The sequence below is a fragment of the Topomyia yanbarensis genome, chromosome 2 (assembly GCF_030247195.1).
Source record: "Topomyia yanbarensis strain Yona2022 chromosome 2, ASM3024719v1, whole genome shotgun sequence".
Taxonomy (NCBI): Eukaryota; Metazoa; Arthropoda; class Insecta; order Diptera; family Culicidae; genus Topomyia; species Topomyia yanbarensis.
Genome location: NC_080671.1, coordinates 194,095,366 through 194,112,768, shown reverse-complemented (window position 1 = coordinate 194,112,768; position 17,403 = coordinate 194,095,366). Strand labels below are relative to the sequence as shown.

Below are 17,403 nucleotides of genomic sequence, written 5' to 3'. Positions count from 1 at the left end.
CTTTTCGGCCTGTTTTTGCTGATTCAGGCTTCTTAATTTGCGTGCATCGTAATCGCTCCAGTCTGCTTTCCATACTTTCCTTGTACCCAAAAAGCGCCAACCTGAGTTATCGATATTTTTGTCGTTATTTAATTCGGCTTCCAAACTGGGGCATGAATCAAGCGATGATGTAGCGTTTTGACTTGCCGTTATGTTTGATGAAAGCGCCTTAAGTTCGTCGAGGATATCAATAGTTAGCGCAGAATTTGTGAAGTTTTGACTGCTGGATATGTTCGCTGACAGAGACTTAAGCTCGTCAAGAATATCAATCCCCAGCGTCGGGTTTGACGTCATAGTAATACTAGCCGCTGTGTCCAGAGACAGTTGATTAAGCTGGTTTATTTCATCATTCATGGTGCGCAGTTCAGCTGATAGCTCTGACGTTACCGTTTTCAGCGTGCTATAGACAACCGCTGTTTACTGGTTCTGATGGTTTAACTTTTCGATTTGGCTTTTCTCTTTCATTTGATTCATCGCGGCGGGCGTGAATTGAATTTCATTTCTCTTTCAAGTTCACGCAGGGATGTGAATTTTTTGAAGCTCTGCACTGATCCCCAAATTTGAGGAAGTATTCTGCGTTCAGAAAAACCGATTTAGCAAATTTTTCGCCGAAGATTTTAGATTCCGCGATATTTTAGTTATAAATTCATATGTTATTCGATAATAAAAGAATAATTCGACTAATTGCTAGAAGCTAATAAGACTAATCTTGCAAAATTCCAATTCGAATGATATAGCAAAGTTGGGAACAGGATCAGTATTTCTAAAAGTTTAGACAAATGCACCAAATCAATAAGACGAAGGCTTTAGAATCTATCAATTTGGCTGCTCGGAGCACAATGTTCGAATTTCGTATTACAGATCAGTTAGTTTAGCTTTCCATTTGACATGCACCTCTAGTGAGTCTTCAGAAATCGGGTACAAGTTTTGTCATAATTTTCCTGTTTTTCGGTATTCTGAACCCCACCATTTATAATCACACCACAGCATCCAAAAACCACAAAACACTTCTGGGCTTTGCCACCAGGATCCGACCAGCAGGGAACCACCATTGAGTGTAACATTTCCCGTTCCGCTTCAGTGGCTATATAATTAATATGGGTGCTAAAAGTTAAATTCATTTCAAATTATGTAAACATACTGCCTTCTCTGTCCGCCCTCTACTAACCGGCTCACCTAACAAGCTTTTTACGGGATGGGCGAGATGGGTGTCATTTTCTTCCTATTATCATCTTCGACAACGATTATCGTCATCACCTTTCACGACCGTATACAAATTCCCATTGCTCCTAGCCCTGGTTCGTTGTTTGTGCTTCATGGAACCAGCCAGCAACCGACGCAGATTAGGAGGGTAGAACCGACCGAATCGCTGCGACCACAGTGTAAAACAATATGCTTTTTGTGACACGAAAAATTTCCCCGCAAAAACCCGACTCGTGAATAACGATGGCACTATGGTTGGGCCTTGCGGGTGGTAAAAAGATGACACTGGTTTGCCCCATGAACGGAGAATGGAGAATCATGCCTTATCGGTTTAAATGTCAGCTGCAATCTCCGGCTCAAAAATGAGGAAAAATTGCCGACACGGCCACCGCTTGTTTACTGCTCCAAAAGGCGGATCCTCAGAGATGTTGGACAAATTGTTTTAACTGCGGGGATTATGGTGGGCAATTGCTACTGGGGCTTCGATAGGTGTGACTGATCTGGGGAATCATTTTTCCTCAACCTTTTTCAAGTTGAATTTCTATGATTACCTCAAAATGTGAAAATGATCCTGCGAATTCCCAGCGTGTATTAACCCGTAGTGTCACCAAAGATAACACACGACTGCTGGTTTGCTGTTATTTTCGTCTAACGTTGCAACAAAATTCATTAAATGTCATAAATCAGCCCGCATAAAGCATTACCAGTCGAAAATAAGCACAATCGTTGCAACGAAAAAGTTGTCCACCGCAGTCAGACAGAGCGATAAATGGCATATCCCCAAACAACTAGCACGACACCTAGAGCACAGGCACGATGACGACGTCGGGCCGACCCAGGAGAAGAAAGGCGGGATCCCCAAACTGGAAATTGAAACAAAAGTGTTTATGTTCGCTCGTTTGCCAATCGCATTCATGTATTCCGATGGTGCTGCCTGCCACTGCTGCATTCTCACTAAATGAATGAAACCCAGACGTATGTTCGTTGAATGCATGCCCCCAAAAGGAACGAGGATTCCGAGTGGAAAGGGCTCCAGGCGAGATGGGCACCCGGCCAATCGCTCCAGGGAGCCAAATAGCGAACCTTCTCTCATAATGTATGTTTTATTAAAATTACACCACTTAATGGGGCCATACTGTCCATATGTTCTGCTGATTGCTGGTTCTGGAGGTGGGTACCTCCAGAAGGGGAAACAATTCTATTGCTGCAGTATAGATTTGTTCTAAGGTTGTACTAAAGATAAAGTATTACTTTGTAATGGGTTTTTTTTTTAACGTCGAGAGAGAACTCGAATTGTGATATGTTGCTCATCATATTATGTTTTCTTTTTTCCAAATACTTTTCAACTGAAACTTTTGTTTTGGGCAATTGCGTTTACATTGTGTCTGATTAGTAAAATTGGATGTATAATTTCTCATTAACTGATTGCATTTAGTTTTTACTCTTTATTTTTTATTCTCTACTCTTTACTATCTGCTCTTTACTCTTTATTCTTTACTCTTGGCTCTCTAATCTTTACTCTTGACTCTTGAATTTTTACTCTTGACTCTTGACTCTTGACTCTTGACTCTTGACTCTTGACTCTGGACTCCTGACTCTGGACACTTGACTCTTGACTCTTGACTCTTTACGCTTTACTCTTTATTCTTTACTCTTGACTCCTTACTCTTTACTCTTGTCCTGTTTGTTTCGGTTTCGACTTTTTGGTCATTCGCCATTTTTTCGTGTTTGAAAAATCGAAATCAGGTGAAGTGTGTTCAAGGCAACTCTCATTGGACACACTCTGTTGCCCGAACAGTTTTCAATGTTTAGGCAATCGTTTTTTGGTGTTGTCGGTCCGTTTCCATAAACAATTTATAAGGAATGCTTAAAGTTGTGGACTGACGTAATCTTCATTAAGAAACAGAATATAGAAGAGTTCCTCAAGTCTTTTAACAAATCTAATTCAATCATTTTGATCCAAAGTACCCACTTATTGTTTATGGATTGCGCTTGTTTCGATATTATAGACGATAACCACATAAGTTGCTATTCTTTGCTTTTGGCTCAGTATACATGTACTCAATCTGGGTAGGACTGTTCTTCATCGTTTTACTTTGTGCGATTATAACAACCTTCAAGATCAGGCTGTTTACACAATGAATGATTAAATGTAAATAATATTGTGCATATTTGTGGAAACAATGTAAGTTATGTCACAAACAGCTTTTGTGGTTTTCCGGACTCAAGGTAATCGTCAATAGGTGCTTGATAGTTTGGTTCAGAAGTCAAGATTCTGCATTTAAACATGTGTGAAGAAACCATTTTGAATGATTTAAACGAAACTGTTTCAATGAAATACGCACAGGGGAAGTGCGTCGTAGACGGACACTGTGACTAAAGAAGATATTAGAGTGACAAGTTAACCCTAGAACGTTTTTTTCAATGGACTTTCGCACTAACCCAGTACACGTGAAATTAGTAGATGTCAAGCTACTACACGGGGTGTAATGGAGTGTCCTACGCTACGACCCTCCCGTCTTGGCATGAGGCAGTCCACATATACACCTATACACTCACTCTTCTAACTTGCTTCGGAGTGGCTGGGTTTACCCCTTGCGTGGTTGCCAGTCGCTGCGCCAAACCTGCCTCAGCATGAACAGACCATTCACTCACTTTTTTTGCGCTCGGCCCTGTCCGCTCCAACTAAACAATCACTAGTTAGTCGTGCCCGTCGTCTGTTGATCGGCGCACCAGATTCCCTGTAGCCTGCAGGCAATCTGGGTGGTTGCAGTCGAGCCTGCGTTCCACTTCTCCACCGCTTGACACATTCACTGAATAAGGGTATCAGGGGTTGTGTCCCAGCCACAGACGTCAAGCATTGCTCTTCTTTCGACGTCGAACCGAGGACATACGAACAGTATGTGTTCGGCAGTTTCTTCTACACCTGGTCAGTCCGAGCAGGCTGAGACCTCCGCGTGCCCGAATCTGTGGAGGTACTGTCGGAATCAGCCATGACCTGACAGGAATTGTGTCAGGTGGAAGTGAACTTCCCCATGGGGTCTTCCCACCCAGCTCGATATGCTAGGTATCAGCCGGTGGGTCCACCTACCTTTTGAGGAGTTGTTCCTCTAACGCTGCCATCTGGCGACCCTGGTGCGCTCGCGGGCTCCTCTATTTCTACGTAGCTCGAAGCACTCCTCATCTTCCCGAATGACCAGCCCGACTGGCATCATGCTCGCTATCACGCAGGATGCATCGTGTGATACCGTGCGGTAAGCAAATATCAATCTGAGGCACATCACGCGGTAGGTGCTCTCCAGTTTCTGCAGGTAACGGGTTACCCTCAGTGCTCTTGACCATGACGGGCCGCCTTACCTGAGGATAGATACGGCAACGCCTGACAGTAGCCTACGTCTACTGGCGCACACCTTTGAGCTGTTGGACATCAGTCATAGTCGACATAGTCTATGATGACTCCGAGAGACTTCAGACTCTGCTGTGAAGTGATGACGACTTCTCCCACATGGATAACTGCATGCTGTGTCGACTTGCGGTTGTTGACGATAACTACTTCCATCTTATGCTGAGCGAGCTCCAGGCCTCTCGCGCTCATCCATTCCTCCACCGTGTTGATCGCGTGTTCTGCGGTTAGTTCTACCTAAGGGATTGACTCCCCATAGACCTCCAAGGTTACGTCGTCTTGACCCCAGGAGGGAACTTAAGTCTCAGAACCCCGTCATACATGAGTTTCCATAGCACCGGGCCTAGGATCGATCCCTGCGGGACTCCGGCGGTAATAGGAACCCTTTTCTGACCGGCATCGGTCTCGTATAGCAGTTCGCGGTTCTGGAAGTAACTTTCCAGGATCCAGGAGCTTGCGCTGTTTAATACGCTCTTCACGTCAAGTGTCACTAACGCACAGTACCGAATGCCTCGCCTTTTCCGTTGGATCGCTATCTCGGCAGTCTTTATCACTGAGTTGATAGCGTCCACCGTGGATTTACCATTTCGAAAACCAAACTGGTTGCTTGACAGGCCGTCCGTGTCTTCTGAGTACGGGGTTAGCCTGTTGAGGATGATCCTCTCAAGCAATTTGCCAGTCGTGTCGATCAGACAGATTGGTCTTTACACGCTCTCTTACTGTTTTAATGGCCTTGTTGAGGACATAGTGGCGTCGCACGCGCGTGACAGAACGGCTACCAGCGCATCCCCGCTTAGACTCTCGGTGTTGGCCTCCAGTCCCAGGGCCACGGTGAAAGCTTCGATGTCGAAGTGATTGGACTTCCACCCGCGTACCTGATAGGGATCTCCCGCCCTCGGATGCTGCACACCATAGTTGATCCTAAAGCGAATTGCTAAATGATCGCTATGGGTGTAGCCCTTGTCTACCCTCCATTACATATCATGGAAGCAGACCCGGGCTGGCAAATGTTCCGTCAATCCATGCCTCCACCCCGTTTCTACGGACTGTGTTAGCGGACCCATTATTGGTTAACACAGCGTCGAGTTTCGCAAGCGTCTCCAGTAGCGCTTGGCCTCTGCTATTTGTACAGCGGCAGCCCCACTCTACTGCCCAAGCGTTAAAGTCTCCCGCTATGACTACCGGTTTCCGGCTCACTAGGTCTGACGAGAGCCTGTCGATCATCTGGTTGAACTGTTCTATGGGCCACCTTGGTGGGGCGTAGCAGCTACAATAGAATATACCATTGATCTTGGCAATCGCATCACCCTCGGTGGAGGAGTGTATTACCTCTTGAACCGGGAACCGTCCCGTTGTACAGACCCGTCCGACACCCAATTACCGTTGCCAGCAGGGATGTTGTATGGGTCGGATAGGAGGGCGACATCTGTCCTCGATTCCGAGACCGACTGCCACAACAGCTGTTGGGTAGCTGCACAATGGTTAAGATTTAGCTGTGTGACGTTCACGGCTTCGTCTTAGCGGTGCAGACAACCCAAGAACGTTGCACTAGGGTACAAATGCACTCCACACCATCTTTGGAGCCGAAGGCAAGAATTTGGCATTTACCGACCTGGGACCATAACTATAATTCAATTTTGAGTTCATGGTAAGAGAAGGAAAAGGTGGTAGAGCCAGTTTGCTTTTGACCTTCGTGTAAGCAGGAGTCAAAGTTGAAGTGGGGTAAATTTGTACCCAGTGTACGGTTGCCGTTAGTGTTTTGTTCTGTCAGTGGGAATGTGACTCGTGACAATACTAGATTAAATACTAATTGTTTTACTACTTAAGTAACAATTAGTATTCTGTAATCGTTTTTAACCATTTATTCAATTAATTCAATTTAATTTTGAAGTAGAAAAAAAATTCGTTGTCATTTACGCTGAATTTAACATTTTTATTTTCCATTTTTCATAATTTTTAAAGATAATGGCTTGCAAGTACAATCTGCGCACAGTAACTGCTGTAACAGTAGCGTTGCGTGTTACCAATGTATTTGTGGTCAGAAATATTTTTTTTATTTCGAGTTCCGCCTCATTTCGTGGTATTTTCCAATACTCGATATATCGATTTTCACTCTTTCAAATAATAGGGATCTTTAATTTGGAAAAATTGTGCCTCTTTTTCATATGTATTGATAGCGGGTGTTCTTACGAGTACACTCATATCATTTTTAAACCTTAATTATTCTTTTCTAATTTTTAAATTTGAAAAAACCAAATTAAATTCAGCCAACAAACTGATAGTTGTCCTACTAAATGACGTATCTGCAAATATCTCGTTCGCCTCATTGTTAACCGGGACAGCACCCCACATAGCATGATCTGGTACTTTTGCAATCCGCTAGCAGTCTACCATCCCAAATTTCATTGATAAACTATAGAGTACTTGACAATCTGTAACTGTATTAGTGTGTTCAACGATTTGTTTTCCTCCACCTGTCATAATTTCTGATAGGTGGAGGAAAACAAATCGAAAATAACTTTTCGGTCAGATTACTTGCATTGTAGATTCATACCAGCCGGTATTGTACGTCTCCGAAATAAGTTTCAACGTGATACAGAGCATTCAAACACTATCATAAATACTTTTGGCCAGCGATTTCAAACGTTTAAATTGACTGACAGTTTTACATATGACAGCTGGAGGAAAACACACCCCCAAGTAGTGTGAGTGAAATCATTTGCATAGAACTCTATAGTAGATCTGATGAGGCAACCTATAGAGTCGTGTTTATGTCCTACAAGGAAATTAACCAAAAAATTTTTTTTTCACCGCTAGGTGCCACTACATTTGTATGCATTAGTAATGACGCTGAATCCCTCTGGATAAAGACTCGACACGTCAATCGTTTGTTTGCCATTTATCTGTCAGTGGCATTCCAATCGAGCACGAGACCTGTCAATGGACCTCGTTCCAGAAGGATTCGAAGCGCTTTTCTTCGGATTGAGGGCCTTTGACAGGTCTTGTGCTCGATTGGAATGACACTTACTGATGAATAATAAGAATAAGATAGAGATGGCGAGTCTTTATCCAGCGGGATTCAGCGTCTTTATGCATTAGTTTATTGCTGCAAATTAGAACGATAATTTTATTACTTACAACTTTGTCGAAGACTTCAAATCAATCCAACTGCCCTAGGAGAAGTAATGAAGCAATGTTTGGTCCAATTTAACATGGGGTCTAACAATCAACATGAATCAGTGGTCGATTCCATGAGCATTATTTTTTTTGCAAAATCATGTTTGGAACAACTTTAGAGCATGTCATGCTCTAAATTATTGTACCTCTTTTGATTAGAAAATTTTAGTTTTGCGTAGTTTTAGCACAGATAACAGATGTCCATCTTCAGCATTGAAGTTGTGTAAAATTGAAGACATTTTCGAAGGTAGTTGGGTTATCCTAGGGCATAATTATACCTGTACGCAGTCAAACCCTGTTTAAAGGTGAGTCATGAGTTTTCCTTTTTCATGGTTTCGTTCCGGTCATTCTGTCACTGACTATTTTCCAGTGGAAACGTTCCTAAAAACTTTGAAGTGAGTCACGCCAATACAAGGAATATATGCAAATTCCATCAACAGCTGGATTCGCCATTACCGATAGGCTTTGACGGCAGACTTCAATATGCTTCTCCTATTCACCATCAAAGTCTGGCGGTGACTGAACTAATGGGACGCAAACAGTGATAATAATATCTCACGACTGATCGCAGTCCACTGGACCTAAAAATAGATAACGAGAGAGATTTGGCCGATCGAGGAGATGGAAAGGTGACGATTTGCTTATAGGTCGATGAGTCCATTGGATAGGTATTAGAGTTGTTACGGTGATCACGATACTGTTGGGAATCTGTGATGACATCATCACAGTTCCTCGATGGCGGAGTGGTTAACGCACCCAACTAGAGACTGGGAGATCGCAGGTTCGATTGCTGCTGGAGGACATATCTTTTCCCAGTGTTTCCAATGAAAAAGTGAATTTTCACCACTTCTTCATTCTCGCCGTTCCGGTCATTCTTTCTCTGTTTGTTTTACAGTGGGTATGTTCTCTACGGTTTAGAGCACGCCAACACTAACTTTTCACTAGAAAGGTATCGAAATTAGGTGGCTTCTACAACAAAAACTGAAAATAAAATAATAAATTCCCTTGTAGTATTATAGTTCAATCAATATATTTGTTAAAATGGTACGGAATAACCCATGGGGATGAGGAGAAACTGATAGCACAATTATAGGAACACTATCGCAATTATTGGGTCTTATGGGGCAATTCCTTTTCATACATTTTGTAAAAAATAGAAGTTTAACTCCCATAAACACTCATAAACCACGTAGACCGAAATTTGAGATTCTTTAACCCCCCTCCCCATAGTAGACTTAAGTAGATTTACAGCAACCCCCCCCCCCCCCCCCCCTCCCCCCTTCCCCTAAAGTCTACGTAGACTTTTAGATCTTTTTGCCTTTCTCAATAGAAAGGTATTGCAATTGCTCTGAAAACCGACTTTTTAACGGAGGCCCGGAGGGCCGAGTGACATATACCATTCGATTCAGTTCGTCGAGTTCGGCAAATGTCTGTGTGTGTGTATGTATGTGTGTATGTATGTATGTATGTGTGTGTATGTGTGTGTGTATGTGACCAAAAATGTCACTCATTTTTCTCAGAGATGGCTGAACCGATTTTGACAAACTTAGTCTCAAATGAAAGGTGCAACGTTCCCATAGGCTGCTATTGAATTTCTAATGGATCCGACTTCCGGTTCCGGATTTACAGGGTGATAAGTACGAACACGCAGAAAATGTCGATTTTAATAAATTCTGCAATGAATGTATAAAGGTGAAAATTTTTCCAAAATACGACCACAACTGCTTCGATTTGTAGTATTAGGTCACTAACATCCATTCAAAGTCTATTTGGCCACATTGGCCACCATCCTCGGTTCCGGAAGCCCCGGCGGAAGTATCTAAATTCAGAATAACAGTCACATCGGTTTCTCGGAGATGGCTAGACCGATTCGACTAAACTTGGCCTCAAATGAAAGGTATTGCGTCCCCGTAAATGGCTATTTAATTTCATCCCGATACGACTTCCGGTTCCGGAGTTACAGGTTGTGGCGTGCGATCACATAGCAAATTGTGATTCAAACCGATACTCCGATGAAAGCAAAAAAGGTAAAAATTTCGCTAAAATGTCTCTCAAACAACTTAAATTTGCTGTTCTAGGTCACCGACGGCCAACCAAACTTTCGTTGACTACATTGACCACCATAAACGGTTCCGGAAGTGCCCGGGAAAAGCGGCCATCTTTCAAAATTTACGAACTCACATCAGTTTCCCGGAAATGGTTGGGCCGATTTTCACAAACTTAGTCCCAAATGATAGCTATAATATCCCCATAGATGTCTATAAAATTTCGTACGGATCGCTTATATGGTTCCGGAAATATAGACTAAACCGTCCGGTCACATATGAAATTCCCATATAAGCCGGAACTCAAATTTTTTTTTTCAAAGGGGGGACCTCATGAAATTTCAGAAATCGAATTCGTATTTTTGATGCCAAACATCTTTAAAATGCATGAAACGTCGAGATTTTATGTTATCTCGAAAAATTTTTTTTATAAAAATCGACTTTTTGGGACTTTGCCGATTTTGCAGCTTTTTTAGTTCAATATTACCGTGGCTGTTTTTTCTTTTTCAAAATTTTAGAACTCGAATAATGATTTATTTTCCTGTATATAGTTGTCATGTGATGTATAATAATAAAATGTAATATATGCATTTAAAAGCTTTTAATGAATATAAACAACGCACACATTCTCGTGATTCATGATTGAGAAAGGCACAATTGCACCGCTAGGTGGATTAAAATAGGTTTTTATTTGTGGAAAACGTAAATTAGCAAGAAGCGCAATATAATGTTCAAATAAAAATTAAGCATGAGGCGTTCATATATATTTCAAGCTTTTCATATATTAATAGTAGGGGAACGCGGGGCAAGTCCGACACCTTAAGCGCAATAATTTTTCTAAAATTCCACAAAGCTCCTAAAATTTTATATTCTGTGCATAATCGTTGTTTAGGTGGTTCTTAACAAAATATAATTTTTTCAGCGTTTCAAAAAATTGAATTCATTAAAAATGATTGGTTGCCAAAAATGGAGAAACATGGCATTTTAAAAACGCTGCGGGTAAGACCGACACCCCAAAGGGGCAAGAGCGACCCCCTTTTGAACTTTCTTTTTGTTCATTTTTTTTCCATTAAAAATGTATTGTGTATGTGTGATAAAGTGCAATTATGTGTATATGAGTATGTGTGATGCAAACGCATCACACACGCTGTAGTTTCATCACGTAGCAAGAGTAAGAGCATTCGAATGCGTGCCCTAATAAAAAAATATGATACACGAACTTTAACCCATATAGTCCAACGATTCCACATATTGTTTGGATGATACCCTGAACAGGTCGTTAGGCTCTTGAATGATAACATGTTTATTAGGGTGGGGTTATGAATAAATAATGTTTAACGCATGGTTTATACTATGGTACGGGTTTTCTCAAGTAATTCTTTCGAGCTTTATTGCCACTTGTATAGTCATTCTAACGAGGAAGAGCTGTTCTGCAAGCAGACTATATACGCTGTTACTAGGACTCATTCACTTAAAAGTGACGCACGCTTCGTAGTAAGCTATCCGGTTCGTGTTGTGATTTTTCGCAACACTGTTGATCAACAATCCGACGGTCAATGAAAATTTTTCATCAATATCATTTCAAAATCTCATGATTATAATTTTCGTTTTTTTTGTAATATTATTATGAATCACGTTCAATTTAATTCTTAATTTTTTTGGTCGGCTTGAGAAAATACTGATAAATAAATGGAAAAAAATAGTTTCCGTGTATTTCAATTAACAACATGACGTAATTATAGTATAATTGAATACAACATCTAAACACCGTGTCGGTCTTACCCCACCCAAAAACTGTCGGTCTTACCCCAACAGCGCACATTCTTGTTAAATGCTCAATTAACAGTATTGAAATACTCAAACTTATCTTCAATGCACACAAATAACGATATGGAGAGTAGAATAGAATGCGTGACAAAAAAACTAATCATTTTCAAAGCTTTTGTGTTATTAAAACCTTAAAATGTATCAACTAAAAATAATATCCAAAAGCGCATCAACATTGCTTTCGCTTGTTTTGTTTATTTTGTTGACGTTTAATGAATCCATATGGCATCGATGTGTATCGAAATGCCTAAAATAATTGTACTAATAATATCCTGTCATTAATGTATGATTTAAAATTTGATATCTGAGAAATGTCGTGGGGTGTCGGGCTTAACCCCAGTTCTCCTAACAATAGTCACATAGCCGGTATTTGACTAAATATGATCTATAATTTACTGTATCGATTTTGTTGGTTATTTTCGGCAAATTTGAGACTAAGAGAAACGAAAGCAATGAAATTGAAAGACGGATAGGTATTCTAGAGCGAATCAGTTATAAACTTAGAACGGAAAACTAGGACTAGGCAGGCTCATATGGACATGATCGAAAGGAAATGTGAAGAATTCTTTGCCTTCCGCTAAGTAGGAATTGGGCGTTGCACCCAAGTCTACCGCATGGTCTATGGTAGAACATAACTCATCATCATTTAAGGTTCTTCACGCTTGGATATACAAAACTTCCTCTCTTTTAAAAGCGTCACCTTTACCTTGCTCGTTTGATTTGTTCAATAAGGTATTTTTGGTTCTCTCCTTATTTACTATTTTGGGTCGATGGGGGTTATTTTGTTCCTGTCGCCATAATGCCACTCCTAGTCCTGTCTTTCTCCCAAACATTGGCGACATTAGGGTTCGTCGTGGTGCGGATGTGGGCGGTAAATGGTTTGTCCGCACCGCAACCGCAAAAAAATAATAAAACCGCACCGCTTACCGCAACCGCACTTCATTTACCGCACCGCACCGCGTGGTAATGCGGTAAAATTTTTGTATTTTTAAAAATAGTGTTGAAAAACTGTTCGTTTGTGTAACCATATATAACAAAATGTTATTCATATTTACACGAAATTCAACTTTAAGAGACTCCTGAGAATGTAATGTTTATGAAAAAAATCAACTTTTGTATTTTCTATTAATAAAATTCCGTACATTTTAAGGCAAACATTATACATTCAAAAACGTTCTACTGCAGTAATAGGAAAATTTATTTTATTCAGTTAATTGAAAAAAGTGGAATCAAAATGTAATAAGAAATGAAGTTGCATAGTTTTTTCTTTAAATTTTCATATTTTTAATGTTTTTGGCATATGAAAATGAAATGGATGATTTTCGCATTTACGTAGTAAAACCACCTTTCATTCTTAAAGGAATTTCACCAAAAAAATTTAAAGTCGAAATACCAGTACTTCTATATAGTAGCGCATATATTCTAATACAGTGAAATAAAAACATATTGTATTTCATCAATAAGAACGACGCCATATTTGACAAAAAAATTGCTCTATACAATACATCTAATCAGGAATCCAGTCTCAACCGGTACAGAATTATTGGATATTAGAAAAACTGCAAAAAATGTATGATTTGTAGCATACAGCAGAAATGATTTTTAGAAATAGGAGGTTTTACGGACAAAATGTCCCAAAACTCTAACTTCCGCATTCAGATGTATTCTCATTCAAATACTAAGATTGCTCCCTTTAAAAATATATAAACTGCATTTAATGTATTTTCCTCTAATATTTTCCCAAAGAGCTAATGGCAAAAACTTCAATTGAAGTGGACGGGAGTCAAACTATGTAGTATTTGGCATCTGAGCTAACTTAACTAACACTTGTCACAATATGAAGGGGGGCTTTGAGAATTACAAAAGGGCAATACCCTACACTATAAAAAAAACTAACTTCGAATAACTTTACTTCAAAAAAGCTACAAAGTAGTCTTAAGTGAAAAATGTTAGGATTTAATTTGGTAGAAAATTATCGTAAATTTGAATGGAAGTACGCGAAAAAAAGTTATGTAGCATACTTTTTGAGAAAGAGTCCGATAATTTTGACTGCAGAAAAATTCACATTGAATTTACACAGCAATCAAAGAAGATAGAAATACGATGTTAATGAACGAATGATAGAATAATCAGCCTAATTTGTACCCCACCTTATTTTGAACGCTTTTCATACATTTGGCTCCTTTACTGCCAATTACTCCAAATTCGTTTTGTTTGGTGAAGATAATTATATTCTTTGGGTTGTGTTTATGTCCCAGCATAATTAGTTCATCTCTAATTCCTTTAAATTAATCAAAATTCACAGTTGAAAAATTGATATCGAAAACGATTCATAATTCCACGATTTCCAACAGGAATCGGGAGAATGCTCTTTTAAATTGGATTTAAGAGTACAAATTTATTGTTTTAAATGATCTAGTAATTTTGTCTCTATTTGGATCTTGCATTTTATGTGTTTGAAATGGTTGGTTTGTGAAGTTTTACTTAGAAGAATAAAATAACTCGTCGCTGTTGTGCTATCTTATGACAAACGCCATTTTGGGGTAAACTGAGTTAGATATGCAACTTTACTAATCTGAAAATTCTCTACAAAATGGCGTTTTCAGAATTTTGAAATTTTGCTTGGTTACTGAGGTATAGCGAAAAAAGTGATGAGAAATTGTCAGTTTTTTTGCTTTAAATCACTGTATCTTGGGATTCGCTTAAGTAATGTAGAAGTTTTAGATGTTTTTATATGTAAAAATGTCTGAAGAACACAATGGCATAATAATTTTCAAAATAAAAACACATGTATTGCGAGAAATATGCAGTTTTACTTTTAAATTGGCAATATTTCATGTTTGGCAACACTGTAATTAAAAATTGCTATTTTTTCTAGATTGCTTGCTCAATTTCCTTCAAAATGCATCTCATCGATTGTTTCTAGGCCGAATAAAGCCGAAGATATTAATAAAAGTTTATAATTGATGCTTTTTTTTCTATGGAAAATTTGTGCATGGAAAATTCTGACACGCCATACAAATTTTGTCATCAATACACGCCTACGACACGTGTTAGTGCGACTTATGTTTACATTTATAGTGAAAACTCGCAACATAGTCAACCGAACTTCGTGATATTTGAGAGTTTAATAGAATAGACAGAAGCATTAATTGTTTTCTTTGAATTGTTTTTACCATTTATAAGTTTCAAGATATTCAATCGCAAACTTTAAAAATCGTTTTTCTCGAAATGTGCTAAATGGCGCTTGTCATAAGATAGCACAACAGCGACGAACTAATGTCCAAAATATATCGTAAAAATATTGGCGTCAAATTATTTCGGATTCAGCTAGATTTTCTTTCGTAATAGCAGTCTGTTTATCAATTTAGAATAACCAAATGTGAGAAATCAAGTTGCGATAAGTCGAATATTTATTATATTTCGAATTCTTCTCCAATCATTAGCAAGTCAATGGAAATTATGCCAATTCAAATTTTTATGTTTTTCTATTGTAGGATGAAAAGTAAAACTCGAATGTTCTGACAAAGGGGTTTTCCTAACAATGCCATTTCTAAGTATTTCCTATGGAAATAAATGTAGTTGCGTCCTTCACAAATGGTGGAAGTCCGAGTTTTAATTCACTTTTTAATGCAAACGTGACACTTTATCAATTTTTTTGCGGTACGGTTGCGGTAAAACCGCGCGGTAAAAGCTCTTTCCCACACTGCATTTGCGGGAAAAAGTGTCTCACCGCGCCGCGGATTTTGCGGTGCGGGCGCGGTAAGTACCGCAACCGCGACGAACCCTAGGCGACAAGTATGATTTAGAGTTAAATCTTGGACTGATAAATACTGATACAATTTCATCTTATTTTAGGAAACACTTACAGAACTATAATTTCTTCGCTATAAAGAAACTAAACATATATTATTTACATCTCCTAGAAATGGTGGAAGAGGCCCGTTTTAGACACAGTTCCCCTAAAAACATTCCTGGGTACAGCCAATCATTCTAGCACAAACAATTGATTCTTTCAACTAGGAAACTGATTGCTTTCCATTCAGCTCCGAATCCGATTTACAACCACATGTGGAACATCGAATGGTGTTATAAATCGCACGCTTTCTCGGCTCCTGCACCGTTTGCTGTACCTAACAAAAACAACATGAATTTTCAAATAGCCTATAAACAATCGGTCATCAGAAAGCGAGCAGTTGCTGGAAGAGGGGGGGGGGGTTATTTTGTGATTTAATGGTTTTGCCTGCCGGAAAGTCCAATATTTTCGTTGGATAGACGAATCTAGCCGCTACACGGGTGCTGTTGTTTCTAAACACTGTTGGCGGATTGTCCCTTCCATCGCCGGTCGAAGCGGCTCTTCGATTTTTTATGACGACGACAAGTCGGGCCTTTTCGGTTCTTTGCTATGAATAAAGGAAGGTCATGTTTACATTCGATTAGTATTCAGAGGAAAAAAACAACGATTTATGACACAAGGGTGTTTGTAGATTAGGGTGTCCAGACCAATTTTACGAGTAAATATTAGCTGGCTCGGGTAGAAGGATGTTGATTGAGCTGGAGATGGGTCTAAGCAAGCCGCATATAAGTTGATCTATCGGGGTCACCTCAGACCTGCATGACGCTTAGTTATGTAAATCAAATAGAGAAAAAACATATTTTTGAAATGTTTATCGTTTAAGGTTTAAAGAATCTGTGAAAAAGACCATATTCCGGCATAGAACGTTTGCAAATCTTGTACAAAAAAATGTACCGACCCCAACCTTCTTGTGTACAAGATTTGCAACAACAGTGAAAATTTGCTATGGAATAAATAACTAATATTTTTGTCGATATTATGGAACATATCGACGTGTTTTAATGTACATTGTTAATATTCTATGGATCAATGTCAGTTAATTTATGGCGCGAAATGCATCATTTTATGGAACATTTCCAGTATTTTTATAGGGCATTGGTTGATTTTAATTGCTCTTTTATTACTATTTTAGTGCTCTTTTGCGACCATTTTATGGTTCAATTTTACATAATCTATGGATCAAATCACCCTTTTTTATGGATCATTCACACTGTTTTATGGATTTTCAGTTTTGTTTTATGGAACATTGACAACTTTTTTATGGATCGTTTTACAATTCTTTATGGATTATTTTAAATATTTTATATGCAAAAGTATATTTTCCCATATTGAATTCTACAATAACAAATAAAAAATGGCTTATTACCCTAATTTCAGCAAAAAAAAAACTAAAAAATGTTTTCTCTTTTTGGTATATCGCCCCTTGACCAGGTTGCGTGGATGCACTTCGAACAGTCAGCCATCCTCACGGTGCATAATCACGTGATCACTCGAAACCCCCGGATCAGCGTAACGCACGATAAGCACGACAAACACAAAACATGGTTCCTGCACATCTCGAACGTTCAGGAGGAAGACAAAGGCCGCTACATGTGCCAAATCAATACGGTGACGGCCAAAACCCAGTTCGGCTACCTTCATGTGGTCGGTAAGTATCGGAGTTGGGCTTCACTTTTTATGTCTTACCCAAAAAGTCTGTCAAAGTGACACCAGCTGTACCAGTGCACTCGAAGCAAGTCGAAGCTATGAAACCGAAAAATTGGCACATCGACTAATTTGCATATTCATTCGATGTAAATTGACGAATCGATCATTTCCCCATTACACACCTCTCCAGAGCCACCCACCCCATT

The 17,403-nt window shown here is 39.5% G+C and overlaps 1 protein-coding gene across 1 annotated transcript in view; it reads left to right on the top strand.

Annotated features, from left to right (window-relative positions):
* LOC131679966 (lachesin-like) overlaps positions 1–17,403 on the top strand; it is a 105,748-nt gene that overhangs the window by 22,434 nt on the left and 65,911 nt on the right. The window contains exon 4 of the mRNA XM_058960709.1: positions 16,982–17,198. Coding sequence (XP_058816692.1) covers positions 16,982–17,198 — 217 coding nt within the window. The remainder of the gene's footprint in view (positions 1–16,981; positions 17,199–17,403) is intronic.